The 27,806-nt window shown below is 42.5% G+C and overlaps 1 protein-coding gene across 6 annotated transcripts in view; it reads right to left on the bottom strand.

Moving 5' to 3' along the window:
* The window catches only part of LOC147692851 (receptor-type tyrosine-protein phosphatase gamma-like), a 1,083,817-nt gene that overhangs the window by 892,806 nt on the left and 163,205 nt on the right, over window positions 1–27,806 (bottom strand). For all 6 annotated transcript variants that reach the window (XM_086939073.1, XM_086939071.1, XM_086939072.1 and 3 more), the window contains exon 2: window positions 20,396–20,500. In XM_086939073.1, coding sequence (XP_086795199.1) covers window positions 20,396–20,500 — 105 coding nt within the window. The remainder of the gene's footprint in view (window positions 1–20,395; window positions 20,501–27,806) is intronic.

Below are 27,806 nucleotides of genomic sequence, written 5' to 3'. Positions count from 1 at the left end.
ACTACTTCTTAGAAAAAAATCTCCATAATTGAACAATCCTTCGCTCATGTACCCCCCCTCCAAATCCACTACCCACACCGGACTATTCCCCTAACTCTCCTGCACACTTTGCTCACTCACACCTCCTTATCACTCCTTCCTACTGTCCCTTGTCTTGAACCCGGTCCAATCTTACTTGAACTAAAAAACAACGCCTCTTGGCACGTCTTCCACCCGGTCTCCAAACTTTATGTCCTTAACGTCATTTTCAGACTGAAACCTTCATCTCACACCAAAGATACTCTCCCCCCCCCAACCTTCTCCAAGACCTAAAACACATCACCCCCTACTGGACCTCCATCATCAACTCCTCCTTTAACTCTGGCTGTGTACCTGCTTGGCAGTGCTAAACATAATTGATGACATCCAACACTCCCTCAACAAAGGCGAATCCTCCCTTCTCAGTCTCCTTTACCTCTCCACAACTTTTGACAGGGTTAACCACCTACCGCTACTTAACACACTTAAGGATCGTTTTGGCCTGAACGGATCAGTCCTCAAACGGTTCACCTCCTTTCTCCAACACAGAACCCAGCAAGTTCAAATCTAGGACTACCTTTTCAAACCTCTGCCCATCTCCTTTGGAGTCCCACATGGCTCTATACTCTCCCCCCCTCCCTATTTAATCTCTTCACAGAACCCCTTACCCTCATCCTTAAACAATCAGGAATCAACTACCACCTCTACGGTGATGACACCCAACTTTACTATAAGATTCAATCCCGCTCTGATATCCTTCACCTCAATGCTGCCCTGTGTAAGATCCAATCCTGGTTCCACTGCAACCACCTCAAGCTCAACACAAAAAAGACCAAAATCATTCTTTTCTCCCCTAAGAATAACTCACTCCCCATTCTAACCTGGATCTCTGACCTTACAGCTCTCAACTGCTCTCTCGCTATATCCAACTCTGTGAAATCCCTTGGTTTTAACATTGACCAAAACCTTACGCTCATCCCCCATATAAAAATTCGGCCAAAAGAGCTCTCTTCACACTCCATCATCTAAAGAAAATCAAACCGTTCATTCCTGCAGACTTCAAATTAGTACTCCAGTCTCTGGTCCTGTCAAAAATTGATTACGGGTACGCCATCCTCACCGGAACTCCTAAATTTCACCTCGCCCCAATCAAATCTGTTCTGAATCTTGCTGCTAGGCTCATTAGCGACCTTAAGCGGTTCGACCATATCTCCCCGGCCCTTAAAACCCTCAAATGGTTGCCCATTGAAGGTCGTGCCCCCTTCAAGACAGTGAGCATTATGCACAAAGCCCTGAATCAATACACCCCACAGTACCTCGAAGATAAACTATACAAAGCCGGCTGCTCTAGATAACTGAGGAGCTCCAACACCCTCGCTCTTGTCCCTCCCCTACTTAACAAAAAATCCACTCAATCTCGCTCCTTTTCCGGAAATGCTCCTAACATTTGGAACTCCCTCCCCAAAGATCTTCGTTGCAACCCCTTCTACAACAGCTTCAAAAAAAGTCTAAAACTCCTCCTTCTGAACAAATACTGGGGTCCTTAATCATCCCACTGGGTTCTTTACACCCCTACCTCCTATTTGCTATTTGCTCTCCTCCCCCCTCCTTACTCTTCCTCCCCCTCAAACTACCCCACCATCCTTTGCCTACAATACCTGCCCGCCCATCGAATGTCTTACCTATGCCTCACTTCCCCCTCAGCTAATCCCTTTTTATACACCCCTCGTGCCTCTCATCAAATACCTTAATTGTGACTACCCATGCCACTCTGACTGGGACGATATCAACCTGAACTACTCTGAATACTGCCTCATTGTAACCCTGCGGCATGTAATATATTTATTTACATATAGCTGTCTTTTATCGCCTACCTTTCCCCCTCCCCTGCCTCTCCCCATTTCCATACCCCCCTCTTTGATGTCCCCCTCCCTCTCTCTCTAGCCTTATCTTTCGTGATTATAATCTGTTTTATTGTATATTATTTAAACTGCTTTGTACCATTTTGTATTGGTTTCTAAATACTACCTCATTGTAAATTTCCTATATTGCTATGAAAACTCATGTAAAGTGCTCTGATATCCCCGGGTCCAGCCAGCGCTATACAAAACATGTTAAATAAATAAATAAAAATAATTTGCATTGCTTAAAAGCAGTGGGGCGATGCTCCTCCGCCGTAGCATAGGAGCTGCCACTGTGCACATCAAAAATATAGCTATGGTTATAAGTTAAGCAAACCTCACTTGAAAAGTAATTTTTAAGCTGTGATTCATTGCCCAGCACAAATTCAAGGAGCAGACAGTGGAAATGGACCACTTAATTACAAGTTTCGGGGTCAGAACATGGAAGAGGATGGAAGGTGATATGCCTTTCGATACAAAATGTAAGTGTGCAATTTTTCAGTTAAACACAGTCTAGCCTTTATGGTGTGGGCAATTTCCATACAGAAGTAGGCACCATGGAATGGACTACAATATCTGGTGCGCATTGTCCCAGCTTCCACAATTGGGTGCACCTGGTACAAGTAAAAAAACAATAACAAACTAAGGGCTCTCTGCAGCGTATTGGCCAAGTCATTGATTATGTGCATGTTCTGGAGGGTGTGCAGGAATACAAAAGAGAGCAGAGGCTCAAACTATCAATCGCACCATTGGTTTACTTTAGCTGCATGCCAGTCGGTTATTTCGAAGCAAACCTCAGACCTCTTCTCACAAGACCTGGGATGGGGAGGATATCAGGACTATTCTCATTTAATTCGCTCAGAAGAGAAAGTGAGGGGGGGTGGGGTCGGGGTACTTAGTGGCCCAAATGATAGGTTGGAGGGCACACATTGTGTGCCACTTCCTGGGTGCTACTTGGTACTAGGCCTTTTCGAAATATTAACTATGCCAGAGTAAGCGGAGTTATTTCCTATTACTCTTTTGACATGAAATTACGGATTAATAGGCAATTACGCTAGTTTGCGGCATTATGAGTAATTTGGCACAAAAATTCTACCTTAGGAGCACAGGAATGACTAACTCCGCGAGTGCTTACTTCCGTTCATGTTTTTTTGATTTGGGTCTAGTTTCTTAGAGCAAAATGCATCCTCTGTTCAATTTTTTTTAGATGAAAAAGTGCATTTTGCTCTAAGAAAATAGTGCCAAATGCTAGGTTAAGCTCGTGATGTAATTCCACATAATCAGGTATATTCTTGCTGTAATTTTGCGACAGCAAATTACACAAATTATTCCCACCCCTAAACAGTACTTCTCCTGATCTAGTATACCTTTGCATCTACAAAAGTGTACAAGCACATGAGCAAAGATCTGACATATTTAACCTTACTTATGTGACCATATTAATAGTGTGCAAAGCACTCATGTTTGTGCTCGTGTAATACGATGAAAAACTACAATTACAAATGTTTCAAATGATGCTAAATGGGTACATCCTCTTCATCAAGAATAGGGTGGAGCTGTAAAGATCCTTCATGTCTTTCCTTATATATAGTCTGCTGACTCAAGCAGCAATCATTGCAATGTCAGTACTCCACTGTAATTGGTATGTCATTTCCTTATTACAGGTGACTAGGGATGTCACAGGTTGTCTGCAGCAAGGCAATTAAAGAGTTTTTATGTAAGGATAGGAGAATCTTTTGCGTTATGAAAAATATAAAGCAGAACGTCAGCATGCTGCAACAGATTAAAGTAACTCCTTTGAGTTATGAAATGGATTTTAGGAATTGACTCAATATGGTCAGGAATGCTGTTAGAAAGGCGATCCTCGGTGGGGAGACAGAGGTTGCCTGGCCGACCACCCCGGGACCCACCTCTCCTTCTGGAGTTGGCCGAGCGTCGTCGAGAGGCCTCCTGGCGAGGTTCCTCTCCTAGAATCGTACCGGCGAGCAATCACACCACTACAAATGGACACCACACAAGGATAGATTCTTAGCGTCTTTATCAGCAATCAAGGCAGGTTCTATCAGCAATATATGTACAAATGGATCGAGGGATCCTTAAGGTCTCGGTAACTGAGGGAAGGGGTAGCGGGACAGTCTTGGTACCAGCCTGGTACAAGGATACCCTGCGCTCAGCTCTCAATCCTCGAGCCGGGGGTTCCTCGGGGTCGGGCCGCGGCAGTGCCAGCAGGGCTCCGAAGATGGTTCAGCGAGGTCGGGACGCGGCAGTGCCAGCAGGGCTCCGAAGATGGTTCAGCGAGGTCGGGCAGCGGCAGGGCCAGCAGGGCTCCGAAGATGGTTCAGGGAGGTCGGGCCGCGGCAGGGCCAGCAGGGCTCCGAAGATGGTTCAGCGAGGTCGGGCCGCGGCAGCGCCAGCAGGGCTCCGAATAAGGTTCAGGGTTCGGTAGTGAGTTTGTCTCAGGGTCAGCTGCGGTTCAACCTGCAGGGCTCTCGACTCCAGGATACAACTGCCGACCCATTTCAGAGCTGCCCCAGATATAGGCCTGGAATCCTTTGATGTCCGGAGCCTCGCACCTGGGGGTCAGAGGGGCCGGGATGAGAGTGTCCAGACACCCAGCAGGGGGGTGGAGCCAGCACCCAGAGAGGCCGGAGGGCGATCGAAACCAGGCGTCTGAGGACGGCTGGAGGCCATCGAAACTCTCCTCCTCCTTGCCCCGTCAAGTGGCCGTTTTACCACCTGGTCGGATCTTGGTGCCTCGATGTCGGGGCTTCGCTGGGGCCGCGGCCGAGGTCGGGCCGAGGCCACGGGACCCGGACGTGGAAGGCCCAAGATGGAGTCGGGACCTGAGAGGGTGGCCCGGGATAGGGGTCGGACCAGCAGCGTGGGGCGAGTAGCGGTCGCCATGTTCTGGAGGGAGAGCCGGGGGTCGCCATGAGTGGCGGCTCTCGTGAAGGTTGGAGGGGGTAGCTTCAGGCCGGGGACAGGGGTCGATGACGTCCAGGGCCCGCCATGCGGGAGGAGTGGGACCACGCCACGAGGCCGGGTCCAACAAATGCAAACAGTAAGGTGGGAGATAAAACGCTAAATATCCCAGAATGGACTCGGATCACACGGAGGTGGCAGTACCTAAAACCTCTTGGCGCTGCCATGAGAGTATTCTATGACTTCGTAAGGCATGTATTTTTGCTAGTTGTTACAATGTGCTTGAATCTCATTTCTCTCTCGAAAATGGCAGTTTTTTAATTTTTGAATAAGCTTTTAAGGAGCCTTAATCTTTGCATTCAATCCAACCAGATGACATTATGAATATTTCAATTTCTGGAGAAATCAGAACTGGCAGTACATGAATACCATATTGTGTCACTGCTGGCAGAACAGAAATGCTTAACAGTTCCTGCAATCTTGCTCACTGCCTTCTCCGAGACGTGACCTTATATCTGCAGAAAAAAGTGGTTATTTTCAATCTCAGGAAACTGACCCTTGCAGTCAACTCCATATTTTATCGTTCTAAATAGCAACAGACCTACATAACCTTCCACTAATACGACACTGAGCCATAGGCAAAAATAACCCGAAAGAGAAATGTTCTACATTCAAGATAAGGATACTGGGTGCTTTGAAGCTGATATTTACTATTTTCAAAGAAAAAGTGTTGTATTGTCACAACCCAAAGCCCTGCCATTAAGAGGGGTCAGTTTTGCTTCAACACATTTCATTCGAGGAACTGAAGCGTGACCACGGTCCTATACCACAGAGGGTAAAAACACTTTGATATAAATTCCCCCTAGACAAATATCCCGTGTTTTCTAAATTGTCTTTGACAAGCACCATGTGCGTTGTCCCGAGAGAGCCTTGCTAAGAATACAGACAAAAATGCTGGCATCTTAAAAGTACTGGTTGAAGAAGCGTGACACCAGGCCTCTTTCTATCAATATTAGAAATCCGTAGATTATAGGGATACAGGTGAACCACTGTCAAACGTACACTGAATTGACCAACTCTGACTTTTCAAATGTCAGTCTTTACAACCCAGCATGTGTGAAATATATTTGAATGATTCGGTTTTAAAATGTATGCAAGTGACTGGAATGAGTCACTTGGCAACTGACAGCACCGACCATCAAAATCATGTCCTGGTTTATAATATGGAGCACAGTCCTCCATGATTGAGAAGTAATGAAGAAATGTCGTTCGGTAAACTATGGGCCTACGTCAATGCTGCTCCCTTTGAAAAGTCAAACGTTTGCTCCTTAAATTGGGAGAAAACTTCAGAGACCTTTTTAAATATATAAAGCATTATTGGTTTCAGAAGCTGTTGGAAATGCTCAGGAGCATTCACATATATTACCATGTTTACTTTTATAGGAGTGGTGCATTTCCACAAAACAGAATGTTAATGTACTTCTTGGTAAATTTTAGTTTCAGCACTGGACAAAAAATGTTTTCCTGAGAAGAAACTTCTTTATCTGGACCCATCATTTAGTGCTGGTCTTGACGAGGATAAATTGGCAAGCGTTTTCATGGTCAAAATCTACCTGCACATATTCCGTCAATATACACAGACCCACTCCCAATTACTCAACTCAAACCATTCATGCTATGAGATGTCCATGCGGCCAACTAAACAAATTAAAAGGATAACCAAAGCATGCAATGATGTCTTGTTTAGCATATTTGTTTCATCAATACAATCCTATAACTGAGCAGGCAACAGATTTCAGGAATGCTAATGTTATTAGGTTTTTGCAATGCGCACAGCTTTCCGAAGTTATCCTGGCACTAGCTCCTAGTACCAGACCTGGGAAGCAAAGTCTTCCAGGCCTTCCTGAAAGCCAGGAGACTACAAGAGGAATAATTGGAAAGGGGTAAATCATTCCAGGTCTTAGCAGCGAGGAGGATGAAACTTTGGCCTCCCCTGTTGGCTTTTATGAATCTAGGGGACGGTCTGGAGCTTTGCGCAGGAGGACCAAAGAGTTCTGCTGGGAAGATACGAGCAAGGCTGGCTTTATCACTGGGGGCTCCTTGTGTGACAGTGTTTGTTGGCACTCCCCAATGACCACATCTACCATGGATTCCCTCACTGCCACCATTTAACAGTGCACCTCAAGTCTCTATAACCACTCTATCAGACGGATTTAGTTTTATAACTCCATTCATACCAGTGTAGGGTGTCAGAGCACTTTAAATCTCACACACACATTGGCACAGGGACAATCATGGTGTGTAAATCAGTGTATAGGAAATGTTACATAAGACAGAGGACTACAAAGAATAGGAGTCACATGTCATCTCTACTGGTAGGCAGTATAGTTCATGAGTCTTGGTTCTGGAAAAGCACACATTCAGCATTTAAAAACAGATCATTGTTAGGAGTTCTCTTTATTAATAAGAATTGATTTCTACCGAAATGAACCCTTTTTTGCAAGTTTAGGATAAGGAAAGACATATAGCTCTAATATATATCTTGGAGTTTGCATGCAGCTCTTTGATGACCGGTAAACCGCTCACTCTATTAGGATTTTAACCCATAAACTGCAAGTAACTAAAGGATCCCTGGGACACAAGCAGTAACCCACTGACATATTTACATTATAGGCACATTGTCATCTGCGTGGTACACATTGTTTGCAACAGACATATTAACCGACTGCACTACCTTACGAGGAGTTAAAACTTCCACTAGAGAAACCACCCATCTCTCTCCAACAGGAACACTAATCACTGGAGTGATCTTGACGTATTGCTTGCTGAAAGCAAGGAATGCCGCAGCAGACGCTTTAAAAAATATATCATTACAAAAAGGGCTTCCTCACCCCAACTAGGGGCCTGGTGCAGTGGCACCGATCGCACTGTCCTAGAGCCGACCCTGGATACCCGGCCAGCTTTCGCCTGTAAAAGGCAGGACCAACATTTCGGGAAGCCTTTACAGGCTATACAGACTGCTTTGTATTTAATTCTCATTAGGACATGGAGCCAATGGGGGTCCGCGATCACAGGTTTAATGGGACTGAATATAGGAGTTCCTGGAAAAAAGTCTAGCAGCCGCATTCTGCTGGACCTGAAGCTGGAAGGAGGCCAAAACCAATAATTTACTAAACAGCCGCTCTAGAAAAAAAGACAGTTACAGGACCATTTGCATCCTGAAGGTGGTGATCAAAATGATGTTGCTCAGGGAGGAATGTGATGGGTAATGTGTGTGGCGTAAACTAGGACTTTGGCCTAGTTCTACAAGGTTTGGCTTTTCCCCTCTCCGTTGCCAGAATTTAGTTCAGTGCACCGAAACTTGAGCTGGAAAGTCCAGGTTTTTGTAACCCCCACACAACCCACTGGACATACTTGTTGGTATCTGGGCTTTCTGGGGTACTTACAGTCTCGTAAATGGGTCAGGGATGCAGTGATAATTCAAACCCAATTCAATTCTTTAGAACAACACACACACACACACGTGCTACACCAAGAAAAGAGACTATTTAAAAGTGTTTATTTCACAAATCTCATTTTGTTACTTACCACATGAATATAATTATAATCATTATAATTTAAACAGCACTATTGCATTTTACTAACAGTGACATAACATTAACATGTTTAACATGATTGGAATGTTCCTGGCACCCTAGTACCCCAAAGACTACTGCTTTGTGCTACACTATGAGAGTATGAAGTAGAAAACATCCCTTTAGTTTCTTTGGATTGCACCTACTGCAGTCCTGTTCACAGCAGAGAAACTGATTATTATACCTTGGCAGGGAGAGTGTGTTTAAGTTAAGAAAAGCACATCAGGTGGGATCAGCTCTTCTCCATTCTGCACCGATTCTCAGCATAGGGAATAAATGCTGTTGCAGGACCTCTTGCAATAAACTGGGGCAAAGAGCTCTTATTTAGTGCTCAATAATTTATGAGGAATATATATATATATTTATATTGATATATTCATTATATACTGTTCCGCTCTCCGATGGCGAAATCCGGAAACTTTTATCGGCTTGTTGGATGAAGTTCTGTCATGTTGAAGTTTGCGGCCTGCTCCAGTGGTGAAGCCGGGGCCTCGAGTACTTTCACAGCCGGGCTGCAGTGCAACAACATCGGCCAGAAGAACCAGGCTGGGTCCGGTCAACCGGAGTGGAGGCTTTGTTTAAGCCCGAATTTGGCGGCGATCGTCTCTATTGCTCATTATCGATGGAGAAGTGATTCTGAAGAAGGCTATGACGCTGAAATGCATTTGCCATTCTGTGTGAACTGTGAATAAATGCGGGCTCCGAAACTTCCCCTGTGTGGCCTCTGCTCTTTCTTCGAGGGAGTTTGCTTTGACATTTGTTCGCGCAGTTCCAGTGCTGCGCTCAAGAGGCCCTCGCAGCTTCAAGTTGGTCCTGGCCTGCTGGACACTGCTTCGGCGGTTTTTCTTGTTTCTCCAGGTTGCTGGATTTGCCAAGACCCACCTTCGGGCACAGGAAGACAGGGGGCGGTGTATGCGGTCATTGACTGCACTGTGGCAATGTGTACTCACACATTTGCTCACGCTGAATTGATCCCTGATGTCTGAAGGGTGCTGCAGCGTGGGGACCGGAGGAGAAAGCAGAATTCGCACTAACATGGACTTTGGAGTTTTGTGCTCAATTACGTTGCTGTTTCCCCTCGCAATACCTCCCCAACAAGAACAAAGCATTTTGGGACATGTAGGCGCCTGCCACTGGGCGGCCCACATTAGGTATCAGCGCAAGTGACTCACCTGGGGGAGGAGCATCTAAACACCTATCAGGACGGGGCAGGGTATTTTAAACCCGTGATTGTGAACCTGCATCCTGATGGTGAAATCCGGAAACTTTTATCGGCTTGTTGGATGAAGTTCTGTCATGTTGAAGTTTGCGGCCTGCTCCAGTGGTGAAGCCGGGGCCTCGAGTACTTTCACAGCCGGGCTGCAGTGCAACAACATCGGCCAGAAGAACCAGGCTGGGTCCGGTCAACCGGAGTGGAGGCTTTGTTTAAGCCCGAATTTGGCGGCGATCGTCTCTATTGCTCATTATCGATGGAGAAGTGATTCTGCTTATTGCTGGCAGTGAGTGGGGGTCCCCGTCCCGCGGGCCCGGTATTCCGGCCGCCGAGGTTCGTGGTTCGCGGCCTCTGGCCTGCGGCCTTAACGGTGTGGACCGTGGCTGCGAACAAAGACCGGTTACCCTCCGCATCTGCACGTTCACGATCCTGTCTGTCCCCCCCCCCCCCCAAGGATGTCGGATTCACCCGGAGAGGTGATTGGGATTGATGTCGGACATGAGATCGTGGATCGAACGATGCATGAGCCATCGCAGAGGTCAGTACTGGCGAAACTTTGGGCGTTTCGCTCACAGGTGGATATCTTATTGAGCAACTTGGACTCGCGCCTATCTGCGATGCTCCTGGTAGAACCGGACCCGGCCTTACGGTTGAAACAGGAATCTGCAGCCACTCACACCGTGGCCATTTTGACTCCGTGCGAAAGCCCCGTGAGGAAACAAGCATTGGGACCATCGGATGGTGTCCTGGGAGACTGTCCCCGAGGATGTCGTGGTATCACCGAACCTTCCACCACTATCGGCACTGGAGATATCAAAAGGCGTTCCCCTCCCATAGACTCCTGTTCGTGACTTTCCTTTCACTTTGTGGTCATCTTCTCCTTTCTTGGTGACTCTACGACTCCTGTGCAGGATACATTGGGACTGTTCATCCAGGAGGGAGAGTTCTTCAGCGTCTAAAGTTCCCGTGGACCCACTGCCTGCGAGTCGCCATGGATTGATTTTTGATGACTCTTTTCTCCTTTATTACCTCTTTGTGTGCCTTTGGGTCTCGATGGGGGGGGGGGGGTTCGTGTTCTTGTTCGGAAGGGCCAAGGTTAAGATTGACTAGGTCGGGAAGGGTTGGAGTGGCTTTCATAAGTGTTTGACCTGTAACTGTTTGCTCTAAGAGGCTGGGCGGTGTTTTCCGGTACCCTCTACTTTCTTCTATAGTGTTGTCATAAGTGTTCTTTTAGTGCTAGGGGGTGGCTGTTTCTGGTGGGGGGTCTAAAGGGGCGGGGAGCTCGAATGTATATGCCCTCCTCCATTCTTTTTCCATTCTTTTTCCTTCCTTTAGGGTTTTAGTTATTAGGGGCGACTGGCACGCTGCTAGTGGGGTTAGGCTGTAACCATCTGCAGGGGTGCAGGGTGGGGGGCTGGACGGGGTTTTTTTTATTTTGCCTTTTTAATTTTCTATGGCCTTTCTTTTCCTTCTCTTTCTTTAAGGATCAGTATAGCTACGAATCATTCGGACTTTTATCTTATGCTTGTATCTAGTGCTCATGCTTTTATGATATCCGATTTCCGGGTGGGCAGGCTCCGGGAATTGGCGTAACATGGACCGTATATTGTGTGTTCATTTGCATCGATCTATATGCTTTGGCGCCGATTCTCTATCGCAGTGGTTATTGTAGGTCTATCCTGTTTCTTACCCTGTCCCCCGCATTCTCTGGTTTGATTGTATGGCACCTGGTCCTCTCTCATATAATATAAAACGAAACCTCTGACTCATTCTGTAACTTAGTTGTGCATTCTTATACCAGTTTTGTTCTGAATCGCTGCCGAACCTCTGGGTTGTCGGCTGATGAGCTGTGTAGTACAGTAATATTGGTGGTTTTAATTTATTTAGAGGCTAGCCCCCGCGGTTGTAGGCCCATGCTTATATTTTACTGAATGCTACAATAAAGCTTTTCAACAAAAAAAAAAAATTAAATATCAGAGAACTTGTAGCAGACTTGTGTCACCTTGGGTATTAGCAAAGTCAATGTTTGGATGAACGGACAATTTCACGAATTCTTCAAAATAGAATGACATGCAGCCCATGGGCCAAAGGGAGACAGACAAAATAAACATGCTCAAAAAATGGAGTCTTGCTTTGAGATCTTTACATGTGGATCGTTATGGAGTGACAGAGTGTGTATACACCCCTGGACAAAAGCAGAGTGTTCACACACTACGACAGCGTGCACACAGATGTGCCAATTCGCCTCATTTTATATAAACAAGTTACGCACTCATACACGCTTATACTTTGGTCAGTTTGCATAACATTGATACATTTCAATTTTTCCCTCCGTTGTATTTCAGAAGTGGAATGATTACGCTTCTTTTAATCCTCTAGTAGGTAGCTGGACTTTTATTTTACTGATAAATCTGGAGCACTAAAACGTTTTCACACTTTTTTCATTGACAGTAGCATATATTTCCATATGCTAGAGAATAGTCATTTTCGTATGAAAAACTTTTTCATGAATATTTACACGTCATGGGATAACTTGTTTGAAGGAGCATTCTTAAGTTCTATAGTGATAAATGCCTGCCCTTGTAAATAATTAGTGTTTGGGTCCAAACAGCAATGGCACAAATACCTGGACTGTAAAAATAACTTTTTGATCATGCATTAAGAACAAATTCTGAAATGTAATTGTAGATACAACTGCTAAGTGGTTTGATAATTTGATTGCCACTTCACTACTCTCCCTCTCTGGGCCACACTACTGTCAATCTCTGGGCCACACAGGTGAGGCATTTTTTAAGTTGCGCACCTACAACAACTTACTACGGGAGTCGGTCAACAATAACTGCAAATTCAGAGGGGAAAGTTGTAAAAGAAATCCTTCAGCAGGTGATCCAGTGATCATTAGGGTGCCACATATGCACCACCTAGGCTCATACTGCAAAAAGGGACTTATTTGGCAAAATAGTTTTGATTAATAGTTTTTTGTATTTCTTAAGTCCTCACTTCACTTCAAAATAACAGTGGTGATCCACCATAGATCTGTATGGTATTTACTATCTGCCATTGAACATTAGGTACGGACACGAAAGCACTACAAAGGAGCCGAAAAGAACTCTATTTGGAAAGAAGGCCTGCAATTTGCTAATTACAGAAATCATGAGAAACAGAAGTACTAGACCTCAATATAGTGCAAACCACAGTCCTGATTATTTGGCAAAAGCGTAGGCATGTGTATTTTACATTCCTTGCGTTCAAGGAAAACTAAAATAAGTTTGAAAAAGCTCAAATATAGAATACCTCAAAGTAAAATTTTGGGTGGCCAAACCGCTCCAGTTGCTTAAAGCCAACTACACAATGACCAGGTCACAATTCAAGTGTTCTAATCGCATTGTCATTGATCTGGGGCGGCCGATTTCTAACAAAATACTGGACCAAACCCCACACTGAAATCAAAGCAGAGTGCTTAGCCTCAGAACAAATCTGAAAGCCTCTTATCAGTTATACAAAAAATGAATATTACTTTAAATGAATGTTCTTATGCTCCATGTGAAAAATAGCGGATGCAGCCTGCAGCATTAAAAAGCAAACGCAAATCACTACTGTACAATTCGGAGAAAAGGCGCCATGTTTTACCTGCATAAAACACACATGATCGGACTTTGTTCCCTACAGGAAAAAGGTTGCTAAGCATCTCGACAAGCAAAAGATAATCAGAAAATCGCATTGGCTTAGCCCTATTAAGCTTCGTCAAACTAACCTGCTGTGTATTTTTGAAATGCTAAGCAAACATCTGGAATTAAGAAATTTGGTTAAAACTATGGAGATGGGCATTCCGAAAAAAATTGATGCAGACTAGTGTGAACGGTTTCTTTTTAAAAATGGCATTCAATGTGAAACGCATTGCAATATTGAAAAAAACAGATGTTTGGTTAGCAGGCTCTACAGAGCAGCAACAGAAGATAGACATTTTGGTAGATATTGGATATGAAAGTGGTCCATAGGGGATCTTTCCTGTCAAGCCTACGGATTAGTAATTTATCATCATCTAGTTGAGTAAATGTTCATTACCCAGTGATAAAAAAAACAGACCTAGGTAACCATATTTCCAGATCTGAATTAGACGAGATGGTCATTTTTAAGGTAGGGGGATACTCCTGGACACTTCCAGACACCTTTATGGCATATGGCTTGTGCGAGTCACTTAATAGGATGCATTTGTGTCACGGTTTTCCAGGCCATGTAGCTACTCAAAGGATAATTCAAGCAAGTGGTCTGTAAGGGTTCGCAAGGAAAAGGTCAAACATGAGTTTCCCAAACATGCTTGTTCTTGTGCATGCCACTGATAATTCAGCAATGACAAAGTCATAAAGTGCAAGGCTATCGATGCCAGATTTAGAATAGTTATTAATTTCAGGAATCGTACACAAACATAACTGTACAAAGTACAAAAATGTTCCACCAAATCAATGAAACTGACACAGAATAAGTTGGGCTTGCAAATGTCATTCAAATGGCCCCCTAGAGTTCGGAGACGTCATGTTCCAAACTGAAAAAAGGTAGAATTGATCCAAATGTTCCACCAAATCAATGAAACGGACACAGAATGAGTTGGGCTTGCAAATGTCATTCAAATGGCCCCCTAGAGCTCGGAGACGTCATGTTCCAAACTGGAAAAAGGTAGAATTGATCCAGATGCATCTTTCTCTCTTCCCTATGTTTTCAAAGTTAGCATTAACATCAAGCTGATCATCATAACCATCAGAAGGAAATCACTAAGGAACTTGTGTGGTCACGGTTATGATACTCCAATGGTATTAAGGAAATTATCCAAAAGTAACCATGCACTGCATACAATTAATCAAACCATCAGGACCTGTCAAAAGCTTTAGAATACCATACTGATCCTCCTCAAATGGGTCATTGTGGAGTAGGAAATCAAATTTAACATTTTGTAATACATACCATGCATTCGTTTTTGCATGAACAAGATTTTTACAAAAGAACTCTGGGGTACAACATTTTTCTCATCACTTCAGATCTAGATGATGCAAAGCACCCCATTTATCAATGGAAATACAGGGCAACCGGCAGCAACCGGTCTAATGCACTGGAATTGGATTCAAGAGGGCTTCACAATCAGGAGGCATTCTTAAAAGAACGCAATAAGATTATTTAGGGGTGAGGATTTATTTCGTAATCTGAAGGCAGTAGGATGTGTTCCATTTAGGATCAGAGTTTGTTCACTTTATATTTGATCGGGAATGCAATTCATTCTATTCACACTTTGAAAACGAACCTTTCTGCCCATACATACTTTTGGGGACTACCATAACTATTTACAGTGAGGTAACACATTGTATTGCATTTTAAAAAAAAACATTCAACCTGTGATATTATACAGACACACCCAATGCTGCAAAAGTTTGCAATGATCTAAGAAAACAATCAAAATATAAAAACTGGAGGATGCGTACTGAAGTGGCATTGGGTTTCATTGCTATGTGTGATGTAGGAACAGGATATTTTACATTTAGGTAAGAAAGCAGTTGAATCACCTATTAGAGTATAATGTAGATTCCCATAAAGCTAATCGGATTATAGTTTGCTAAACCAATGGCATATGTTGTGGGCTGCGCCAGGTATTAGCCCAGGCCTCACTTGGGTGCATGAAGCAACGACGTGCAGGACGTGCAGCAGCAATGAACTCAGCCAACGACGGTGTCTTAGTCGGAAGTGACGTCCTCGAGCGGGCGTCCTCCTTTTATTCAACCCCGCAGGCCACGCCTGGCCTGCAAATGTAGGAGTGCGTGTGTGCGTGTAACCACTAGACCGCTGGGGATATTATAGCATAGAACAATAGTTTATCAAAATTAAGCATGACTTGAGAGATAACAGAGAGTCCTGGAATGATGCATGCAATTAGTGAGGTTTAGATGTTTTTTGAAGCATTGACACAATTTAGATGATTATTCATCTAATTGTAATGCGGGGGGAGGATGGTTTTAACATTTTTCTTTATGTTCCATAGTGAGTCGAAGATAGTCTAGCCACCGTCACCCACCCCAACCCTAGCCACCCTTCCCCAGTTTTCATAGAGCACCTGGTTTAACAAAAATGCAACAGACATTTTTGTAACAAAAGATGGAGTGCAGTAAGAGTACGGCATTAAGAACAGTAAAAAAGATGTAATAGATTCATGGGGGCAGTGGATTGGCCACCCAATGGAATGGCAACTTCACTAGGAGGACTGCGAGCTGACTGGCAGGTCACATTTAAAGCACAGACGTCAACGCAAGGGTATCAAAGTGATTTGCATATTACAATTAACAAAAGGCAGAAAAACACTGACAAGTCAGAAAGAGAAGCAGTTATAGTAGAACTTTGCCAAGAGTCAAAAAGGAGGCTCAATGCTTGCATTCAATTGGCCATTCTACTTTTAAATGGCAGGGGAGTACATCATGCTTTTAACGCTTCACAAAAGTAATCAACATTTGTGTTTATGAAGGTTACTGCAATTATTCATCTAGTGACTGAATAGACACCTTGCAGTTGAGCTGCAGCAATTGAACAATAAGTAGAGACTAAAGAGGGATGACATTAAAGTTAGTCAAGAGTGAGTCCCCGGAGACTACTCTTCTGCAATGGAGGCAATAGCTTTAGGAGGGCTCTGCCACAGTATCCAGACGTCTTGATCAAAGCGGAGCCTAAGTGGTTAGCGGTGGCCGGGGTGGGCGCGGTGACCTTCATTATGGCGGTGGCAGAACAGATTATTGTGCACTACTCTTAACCCGTTTTGCTCGGAAACCTGCACTATACACTCATGGGACTTTACAAGAGCAGGCATTGTGGCCAACAAACACCACTGAGGTATGAAAATTATATTATGACAACCATGTACTCCCAAAGCACATACAGACGACCATCATCCGCATAAAATAACACTAGTGTGCTAATTCCGTGGTTACCCGATTCCCTACGCCTATATCAAATGCTGATATCTGTACGAAAGCAGTACTAAACCATCACCAACTCTGAAAAAGGCACAAGCTGCATAAAAAAAATCAGGTTACAAATAAGGACGAATAAAGAACAAATAAGTAAGAGGGACTAAAAATGGCAAAAAACTGTATAAAAAATATCCTATCAGAAAGTTGTAAACATAGAAATATAGAATAGACTTGAAAGTGCTTTCGGCCCTACTAAAAGCAGGAGCTGCTGTAGACTTACTTTATCAGAGGTCATGTAAAATGACGAGGAGAGAATTTTAACTGTACTGCAATTCTTAGTTGACTGGGTTGATGTTTGTGGAGTTGACAAAGTGTCATAAAATGGCTTTGCTATGACATTTGAAAACTCGTCAGCTGCCCATAAGTCTTCCTGGATGATGAGCCAGGCGTCAAGATTCTGAAACCAGTTTGCAGTGCTGTTTACAAGTGAACCTTCCTCCGGCCAAAAGAATTCCGAGGCAGAAATGATCGCACAATGAGATTGTGGCAGTCATTAAGGTACACGATTATCTTAGGACGTCCTGTCATTGTGCAATTGTGGGTGAGTATCAAATCGATAATATGGAAGACTAAAAATATGTATCAACAGGAGATCAGTATTTTTTTGTAACGGAGTCAAGAATATATATATATATATATATATATATATATATATATATATATATATATATATATATATACACACACACACATGCATATACATATACCTATACATACACACACCTATACATATATACAGACGCACACAAACACACAGCAAGAAAAACACTGCCAGCTATTGTGAGACATTAATATCATGTAAGATAGCTCAGCGAAGTAAGCACCTTCGGGACAGCTATGCCTTAACATAACATGCAGGCTGTCTGTATCTCAGCAGGGCCCACCTTTCCATCCTTCTGAAACTAATAAAACCGAACACCTACAATACGGTTAACAGTAAAACCTTTAATTTACGGTACAGACCAAGGATGTTCGCAAGTGCTGTAGAAGAACTATTAAGTAATGACCGAGACTAGGCAATTTGTAAGTACCTTGCTTCAGAAAAGAAACTACAGCACAACATTACACCACAGTGAGAGGTGGAGCAGCTTGCTCAGGTCCAATAAGTGCCGTATAGAAAGAATAATATGTACAATAGAAGAACTAGAACAATTATGACATTTAATAGGTCACAAGATAGTATTACAAATGCCCTTCACCGCCATCTTTAAGAGTGTGACTGCTATTACCTCTAATCAGCATTTATCGCCGACTTCATCAGGTTCATCTAGAAGACAGCCATGAACAAAGTAGAACACAAGCTTTGAACTCTTCTTGGTAAGTTATTAAACAGTTGCCTATTTCAAAGCTCAGAAAGTTGAGAAAGGCCAACTACAAGTGAGTGAAAATAAATGCAGTGCAGAAACCTTCTAAATCGAGGTACACTCAAATGTGAATCCTAGGAATGGTTTATTACTTAATTTTACATACGCCTTTAAAGTGGATTGTCAATTTTAGTGGTCTCCGACGCTTACAGAGGCAAATACCATACATTATATTTTTTACTTATTTAAATGAGAAGTTTTGCAAAATAGGAAGAAATTGGGAGTTGCTGATAGGTGAGAGCTCCATCACTGCTTCAGTCTCCAATTCTACACGAATACACAAACAGTGAGTCAGCAGCACCAGGAAAAAGGAGGGTGGCTACTTATGTTTCTGCCTGAGCCTAAGAAAGGCTGGACAAAAAAATTCAGTATTTCATTAAAAATGATTATTGCAACAAAAGTGCAGTTTTTTTTTTCTAAAACTGAAAACATTTATATTTGCCAAAATATATTTCCATTGAGAGAGAGGAAAATCTTGTGATTAAAAAATGTTTAGTATAATTTTCAAAAGTCATACCTTCATTTTAGGCCATGCCCTACAGCTGAAAACAATGCAGTAGTCTCAAGGACTAAGCTCTCTCACCTCAAAGATTTGTCAACAAGTTAGCATTGTGAACATCTGTTCTAGTCAGGCTACACAATGCTACTTCATCTGTGCACACCACCACGAGCAACACGTTCTCCAGTATAACGAGACATTGGCTTCAGATAGCCACAGAATCCAACAACAGATGCATGTCTTTAGATGTTCAATGCGACTAAAACAGACCAGTCACAGGCAAAACAGCGCGGATCCATCTTGCTTGATTTTAACAAAATGGATCATTAAAGACAGGAAACAGATGTTATTTATTTCTCAAGAACATAAAAATGGAAAAAATGTTCTCATCTGGAAAATAAATCTGCTTCCCAGCAGATTTCTATGAAACATAAAAATGTATTCTGCCATTTTCAGCAAGTGAAATAGGCAGACATTTTATGAACACGTACTCCAGTGTTGGCCATGCTACACTAACGTGAATGGAACGAAAAAAAAAAAAAAAAAGCACCCCAAAACAGAGAAAGAAAAACACGCTCGCGATCTCGGAGCCTAGAAAGGGTGACTGTTCTACAGAAAGATGGCTTGTACAAGTGACTTGCCATAAAAACAATTTGCCGAAGGACTTCATTCAGGTCTTCTGCAAATTATTTGGGGCGGGGGAGGCACATTTTAGAATTCGGAAAGGTTTGAAAATCCCAGTATACAAGCTAAGCTTGGCGTGATCTTTACTATCCAGGAAGCCAAATTAAAAGTAAATAAGAGCTTGGTATAGTTCACAGCACATTGATAAACAATCTCAGTCATCATCAGACAAAAAAAAACCAAACTAATTATAATTTTCGCACAAGACTCACAAGGGACTTTGTTCCCTGGCCATTTCAAAAGCACTCCTGAAGATAGAGGTCATTACTCTAATTGTATAGCGAAACATGCTTTCAAATTCACTGCAAAGCCACATACTTCTAGTTGCCATAGATACCAGTTGTTCACTTTCACAAGTGGAAAGCAGTCATAATTTCCTCAAAATATTCCATAAAAACTTGTGCATTCCCAATAAATCGTGTCATTTCAGAAGTGCAGTGATACTGTGAACAGCAGTGCAGGGCATACCAAGTCTCATCCACTACCTGCAAGGTTTTGCAAAAAAGGAGTGTTCTGTCCTATGTCCTTCAAAAGGTGGAAATGTCACTTTTTGGCGCTCAGGGATTCAGCAAGGAAAGGGGCCAGCTTTCCTAGACAGTCAGATAAGCACAAATAGGTCATATATTCTGTCAGGATCACCTTAGCCTTACAAAAAGGACTTGATGCTAGAGTATGGTTTCAAAAACAGATTACCAACTTGGTGAGGTTGCAATACAACTGTAGAAATATATTCTCTTTTGCACTCCATCACCTCTGAATCATTCTACCTTCTCCATCCAGTAACCAACATCACAACATCGTTGAGAACCATCATAATTAGAAGCAGCTAAAAAGACAGAATCCCCAAGAAGTGGGCATTACAGTACTGTGCTGACTGCTAGTTATTTGGAAAGTTTTTTTCATGTGTAACCGGCTGAAGACCATGCCATACAATATCTGCATGTGTAAAACTAAATGGAAAATCTTTTGTGCAGTCAAAAATGTAAGGCAATTAATAAAGTGGCTCAATTACAAAATCAATCTAAAAGTTCATAAATTAGCATTTAACACAACATACATCTAATAACATTTGCCATGCTCAAAACACTATGTACACATAGGTAAAGACAAAAAAAAAGTATTGCAAAATATATCTTGATTTAACATTAAACTCACCAGAGTATGCCCAGTAGGGATCTCCCATTGCCTTCCGTCGACGTATCTGCAGTGAACTGCCATGTTGGTTTTCATGTAGTGATCCAACATAACCCTCTGTTGAAGCTAAACAATGTAAAATGAGCAATTAGTTAATGAATTTTGGACACACATTTTTAATTAAAGAAACATTTAAAACTGCTTTCTAGCTTAATGTCGAACATAGAGATAAAATCACAAAGAACTCCTGTTGTCATCACTATAGTCGTTATACTCGCTATTAAACCAAGTATTTTCTTCCTTCTCCCATTCCTTATTTGTATGTACTCTGAAAAGAAGAGTTGTTAAAGATTTACTCACATATGGATCAAAACAGAGAAAATGTTGTAGGAGTAGGTTTAGAAGAGTATGCTGTACCAACCCGGTCAGAGAAAGATTCTGCAAGTACATCCTACATAAAGAACAGGTTTTTGAAATGGACATGCAATTAACTGCATGAAAAGGTATCCAGCAGAAATCAAAACACGATTTACACAGGGAAACACCTGGACTGTTGTGTTAAGTTTTAGATTAAGTAAATCTAAAATTGCAAAACTAATACATTGCTATACGTTTTAAGAAGTAAAAAAGGAAGTTCGTCAGCAAGGAGAAGAGAGGGGCAGGGTGAACATGTAAGTTTTAAACTGTCTTCACTGTTCAAGGATCTTAGGTTTATCAGCTTCTTAGAGTCTTTAGAATGTTTGCAAGCACTCTATGTGCAGAGCAGAAGTTCAAACGCTACCAAGGTCAGTTCAATTTCTAATAAGGTGGAGATCCAGATTGAAAGCAAATATTTAGGGCAACCAACCCAAAAATTGATATCATTGAGATGTATACGAGTGTAATGTTAATACTGGGTAAAAGCTGTAAAAAACAGTTTCAATTGTGCTGTACATACAATGCCACAGCAGCGTTGACTAGATAGTCCATCAGACTGTGTTGAGTGTCACATGCCTGTACAACACAGTAATTTCATTCTGTGACAAAGATACAGCTCCATTCTATACTACTTACTCCAATCCCTCACAATCACCATTCCCTACACCACTCTCCATCAACTTAATCTCCATTCTCTCAGACACCCTCTTATTCTTTAGGCCCCCTTAATCACTAGTAATAAAGTTTTAGCAATGAGGATATAATATACACACAATAACAAAGAATGTCCATCTTTGCATACTTTGGAGCAAATGGCAAGCGAGAGCAGTATTTATAAAAGGAACTTTCCAAGTACTTGGGCAACAGGTTAATAAACTTCAGTAAGTGCCAGAGTGACTGCCCAGAATGCATATTACAGCAGCAAAAGGTTTAATAACCGGACACCAGGATTTCTAACAAAATACATTTCAGAATGCTAAATAAATACAAAGTCTTCCGGGTAGTCTGAGATAGCTCTGAGAAACAAGATCTGCGGTCTCCATTTGTGGAGGATATCTTGGTTACTTTTCAGTAAACACTAAAATTACTCATATGGTTTTCCGACTGCGCAAACTTGGAAAATGCTCACTGATTAAAGACAGAATTTGTAGGACCAGAAAACATCAGTCTGATTCCTTAAGTAAAAGCCCTTTCTTCAGGATGCATTCAGGTCTTGTTTACAACACTTCCACAAAAATACCCCGAACACCACTGATTAGGTCATGCTAGTAATCTGCATAGAGCACCATCACCCAAGGGTCTCTTAGTGCTGACATTTAATCTACTGTTCATTAATTTAGTTCCCCAAAGACCTTATTCCAGGTCACAGAAATTAGGGCTGCTTTCTGACAGCAAGCCTGGATGGACTTTCAATGTTTGGGGTATCGCTTAATCATGATGTATGGAGTACCTCTCTCAGGAGGACTCTTTTCCAGGGACATTACATCATTGTATGTCTTCAAAGATTTTGATCTTTTTATTAAATAGACACTCTTGTTGAGTTCTAGTTTTTAATAAGCCATTTACATTGTAATAGCAGTACGTTACTAAGGAAAGTTAAACTGGTTCAAAATCAGACAAAGTTTTTTTCTCAATAAGACTTTAAGCCTTCTGAATTATATGCATTTTGAATTACTCCACTTCCAGTTGGTCTGCTCTAAAGACAAAACTATTGTATGGGTTTTGTAGTGTGGTTTTCATCTGATCCCTTGCACCAATTTCTATTCTTCAAGAGGTCTTCTGATAATTATGACTTTCTGCAAGGAAAGAAAATCCATCTTCATGGACCCTTTGTATGGGTCGGATTACAAAATTATGCCTAAAGCTTGATCTGACACTCCTCTCAGGTGGTCAAGTATTCCAATCTTCATATAGAATCCAATTCCAGTCAGCATTTTACTGAACTACCATCTCTCAGGTAAACAATTTAATCTTACGATTGTATTATGCTATCAAAAGTAAACAAATCCACTAGGATGTGCCACACATTGTACAAGGGAGCGGTCTGATTAGGTCACTAGTAGTATGCAATCTATTGGCCTGCCCAAATGCTTTGGTTAGTCACAGTGGGTTTCAAACTTTCACCTGTACTGTTCAAATACCCCTTTCTCTGGCTCAGAACCAGCTTCTTAAAGCATGTGTTATCACCAAATAACTAGACACACAGCCCATGAGTACCTGAAGAAAATAGATTTAGTAGCAACATTTGTATTTTCATCTTAACTCCATGCGCGCGGCAGGTTTTCCCGCTGTGCGCTGACTTTTTGAAAAACCTGCGGTTCATGACGAGCTCAGCTCGTCATGACCGTTCGAGAGGCGTAACTCATGACGAGCTGAGCTCGTCATGAGCGTCGAAGGGGTTAAAGGAAGTCCAGAATAGGGACTAGAGTGAACCTCTTCCTCTGTAACACTCTTCAACTAGTGACAATGTAGAATTTTTCTTAATCTAGATTAAGAAAAAAAATACACAATCTGAATACACTCAAACCTCCAACATTAAGCCGCAAAAATCACATCCACAACCGTGGATGAAACACACAATTATGCTTTGAAAATTGCATTTGGAGCCGCAAGTACTTTAACTGTAAACTCCACTCATTTCTGTTTACTTACAATGTTTCAATAGAAGGTACTCCCTACTTGACGAGCCAGATCAGGAATTTAAAAGTTAGCCAAAGTTAAAGTAGCGTGATGACCAAAGATGGACCTTCAATCAAGATGGCCATCATAACACACTGCATGAATGCAATGTTTCTTCGGCACTCAAGACGCCGCAGCGCTTTCCATTACACATTCATGAGGATTATTCTCACCCACTTCACCTGTTTACACTACTTTTCTTTCACATCATTATATCTATTGATTGTGTGTTTGAAAGCTCTACCCATCAATTATGCCACTTTACACAACTAATAAATAACTGCAATCGAGAAAAAGCAGATAAAGAATAGATTTTTAAGTGTCCAAACACCAGCAACCATTCGAATAGCCTTAGAGGAGGATTCAACCAACAAAATGTTAAGAATAAACCAATCTGTCCTCCTAAAAAAAAATTTAAAAAAATCTCAGGAAATTCGTTTCTCAACATCTGCTTGTTTACTCACATGCACCAGACACCCGCTACAAATGCAAATCAGGCCTGTTGCATTGTCACACTTCACTGAGGCAAATTTAGGTTATATGAATACAAAGATGCCGGGAAGCAAACAGACAGAAATTCACGACTTTGCTTTCAACTTAACACCACAGCAGAGGAGAACTTCAAATTAATAAATGCATAAAAAAATTAAAATAAAATCTGTTGCCTTAAAACACAGATGATGCCAAGTACTGCTTGTACATTATCATGAAAGCTTGAGGTAAAACAGCAATTAAGATGCACACACCACATAGAATTATTTATACATCAACAATTTGATGCTAGGATAAAAGAGGAGCCGCCTTCAGCATAGTAATTTATCCCAAAAAAAAGTTAATTTAAAATCGACAGTATATTAAATTAACTCAAGACTTGCAAGACAATGTTCCAGAAAGCTAGACCCATCACTAAATATCTTACTGGGAAAACACTCCGCATGTTAGCATAAACAATTTATAGATTCCCAGTAAAGTGAATACGACGAGAGTCAGCAAGCAGTATGTAAATCAATTTTAAAACTCTCCAGACTTTAACCGTTAACGTGAAAGAATGGTAGAGTGGTGATTCTTTGGTGCGCGTATGAATCACATTATTGATTTCCAATGCAGAAAATTAAATGATGCAAATTTTTGACTTTGCAGATGCCTCACCCAATTGGATATGTCAGCATCTTATTTGAGCAGAAATGTAACGTACATTGTTCTCGTCTTGCAAGACAATGAAGTCCACGGATTCCTGCAAGTTTCAATGTTACTCCAATCCACAACTTCACATCAGCCATGGGACTCGGGGCCTAGGCTTTACACCTCATTCCATACACTGGTTTGAGTTCAACCTCGTTTGTTACACGTGGATAGGACACGGTTTTCTAATCAATGCAGTTGAACACGGGCGGTTACTAAAATATTCAAGTCACTGCTGGTGTGCAGGTTTGTTGAAAGAAATACATTAGCAGAGTCCTAGGAGAAGGGCGCTTTCCAAACAATACAGTTCATGGTTTCCTGAACCCAACTTCCTTGCGGAAAGGAACGCTTCCTGCAGTTGCTTGCTACTGTTTAATGTTTAAAAAAAAAAAAAAAAAAAAAGTTAGCTTGCAGCTTTTGCATAAAATAGCCTCAGGATGAAATATATAAAAAGTTCAATTTCCCATTTTATATATTTGATTTATTTCAAGATGCTTACAATAATAATAACAGCTACGGGTAAACACAAACAGCATTTTAATGCAATTAACGGGGCTTAGGATAAACCTTGCAGCACGGGAGGGCATCTGGTACACACCACAGGGTATGACGTGGCTCGGAAAAACAGACACCTAGGCATGTGTGGGTCCTCTCTTTTCAGGTCGAGTGTGTTCAGCACAAGGAGGCATGTTTAACCCCTCCCCTGCTGGTGACTGGACAACTCCGTCATCAGCCGCGGTCGCGCTGTGCTGATGACGGAGCGGTTCCGTCACGGCCCGCTCGGCACGGATTTCGCTCCTGCGCTGAGCGTTCTATTGAGCGGGCGGGGCCGTGACGGAACCGCTCTGTCATGAGCACAGCGCAACCGCGGCTGGTGACGGAGCGGTTCCATCACCAGCATGCGGCCGCCCTCCACCCTTAGCACTACGGCGGAATAGCCACCGCAGTGAAGGGGTTAATGCGAGCAGCACTGTTTACTGCCGAGTTTGAGGCTCGACAGGCACAAGGACATTCAAATTAGGGAAAACATACAGCTGGTGAAAGGATAGCTATGCTGACTGGAGAACCAAGAAGTTCGGCTCTAGAAGGATGATAGCCTTCCTGGCACCCAAAGCATCAACAAGTTCTGCTGAATGAGGCCACCGAGGGGCAAGAACAAAGGTTGCCAATCAATAGTCTAACTGGGGCCTTTAAATGGGACCACAGACAAAACTTCTAAAGTATACGGTTCATTAATTTGTTGGGGAAGTGGATTGAAAATCATTTGTCTACTCCAGCCCAGTTCAGAGCTACAGAAGGAATGCACAGGTACTAAACACTAATTTGGACCATAAAGGTTCACAAAGGATTTCACGAGGGTCACTAGTGCCTCAGGACCAACGAGGGCATCACAATTCAGGGGACACTTCCACTTTGTGAGAATGATGGATCAGAGACAAGTCAGCACACAGAACTGCTTTGATAGTCCTATCTGGCAGGTCCGCAAAACGAGGATCACCAACAGGTGAGTAGGAGTCTAGGTCTTGGTCGCCGATGGTGAATGCAGTATGGAGAATGCAGCAGGGTCAAACTGTTATGATGGAGGTAAACAGATAGGCAGACAAGTGGCCTGATCTTTACTTGGAGTAAGTCAGGGATTGAAGAGGTACTGGAGGTGACCAAGTAGAAAAATATGTTGCAAGTCCATCCTGTTCATGAGATACAAGTGTAAGAGGGCACAGGTTCATAGGGATTCAATCACAGCAGGAGTGTAGCAGAATAACAAGCCTGCAAGCATCTTCCGATCAAAACAGAACTATTCGGATCTATTGCCCTTCGTTTGTATTGCCTCTACAGCAATTAAAATAGTCCACACCATAAACTCCACAGTTAAACTTATGCTGTTGTTGAAAAATGAAAGGTTCTTTCAACTAGTTAAACAAAACTTGCCTTTATTTCCATGATCGAGCCTCTATCCTGTTGTCATCCCATCTGAACTAATGTATCAGAATCTTTACAGGGATTTTTTACACAGGCGCCCAGTCACTGGGAAATTACAATTTACTGCTCTTTGTTTAGACCACCAGTTCATCAGTGAGAGAAATCAGCCTACTTAATCAAAGTCTTTCAGCCCTTCAACTAAGAAGGCACCAGATATTGACCTCCAAGATACTACGGGCCATGAGGCCACCTATGCTTAAAAGATCTGGTGACAAATTTCTCCATGTACAGTCTTCTTTGTGTTGCACTCAGCCTCCCTGCTCAAGAACAAAAAACTTCCTGAAGTTCTGACGTGGTCTGCAAATGCATATCTTATGTGCAAAAGTTCAGACTAGCTAGAACAGCTCTGGCTAGATCCTAATTTCTGGGTTGCCATGGCCCATGGCTAGCTAATGTGCAAATATTGCGTGTGCGTTTCAGGCGTCAAAACAATAAAGGCTTTACCATCAGTGGAAAATCAAAGCTCTCCATCCAAGAGAGACTCAAAACACCACTGTCTTTCGGACAACAATTATGGTATGTTCTCCACTGCCAAACAACTGCTCGGAGGCAGCAGTACTGCATTTGCAGAACTTCACAAATACCCTTTACGAAAGAATCAGAGACTGCATACCCCACAAGGGAATGGTAGATTAATACTGATGGAGCTCTACTCTTTATATAAAAAATATACCCCAGTGCCACATCATGCTGTGGACAGTGACTCATAGGCTGCCAATTTCGAAAGGGATCAACTCTGAAACTGATTGTTTTTTTTCATGATTTGCAATTTGTTACCCCCATTTTTGATCATTCAATCTAATATATCCCTTTAGTCTTTATTCCCATTTTAGTGGCACTGCCCGTGAGATTATATGGAGGAGACAGAGGAAAGGCACGTCTGTGGAGGAGACAGAGGAAAGGCAAGTCTATGGAGGGTGGAGGAGACAGAGGAAAGGCAAGTCTATGGAGGGTGGAGGAGACAGAGGAAAGGCACGTCTGTGGAGGAGACAGAGGAAAGGCACGTCTGTGGAGGAGACCGAGGAAAGGCACGTCTGTGGAGGAGACCGAGGAAAGGCTAGTCTTCACAATGAAAACCGTTGGCATTCTTTCATTATAGACCTTCATGTTGCACCGAAAGGGGTGCGAGGAAGCCCCACCCCACACTCACCTCTAGGTCTCTGCATTTTTGTTA

This window comes from Lissotriton vulgaris, chromosome 9, assembly GCF_964263255.1.
Source record: "Lissotriton vulgaris chromosome 9, aLisVul1.2, whole genome shotgun sequence".
In the NCBI taxonomy this organism is placed as follows: Eukaryota; Metazoa; Chordata; class Amphibia; order Caudata; family Salamandridae; genus Lissotriton; species Lissotriton vulgaris.
Note: the sequence above shows the minus strand (reverse complement) of the source record. Positions and strands in the feature narration are given on the sequence as shown.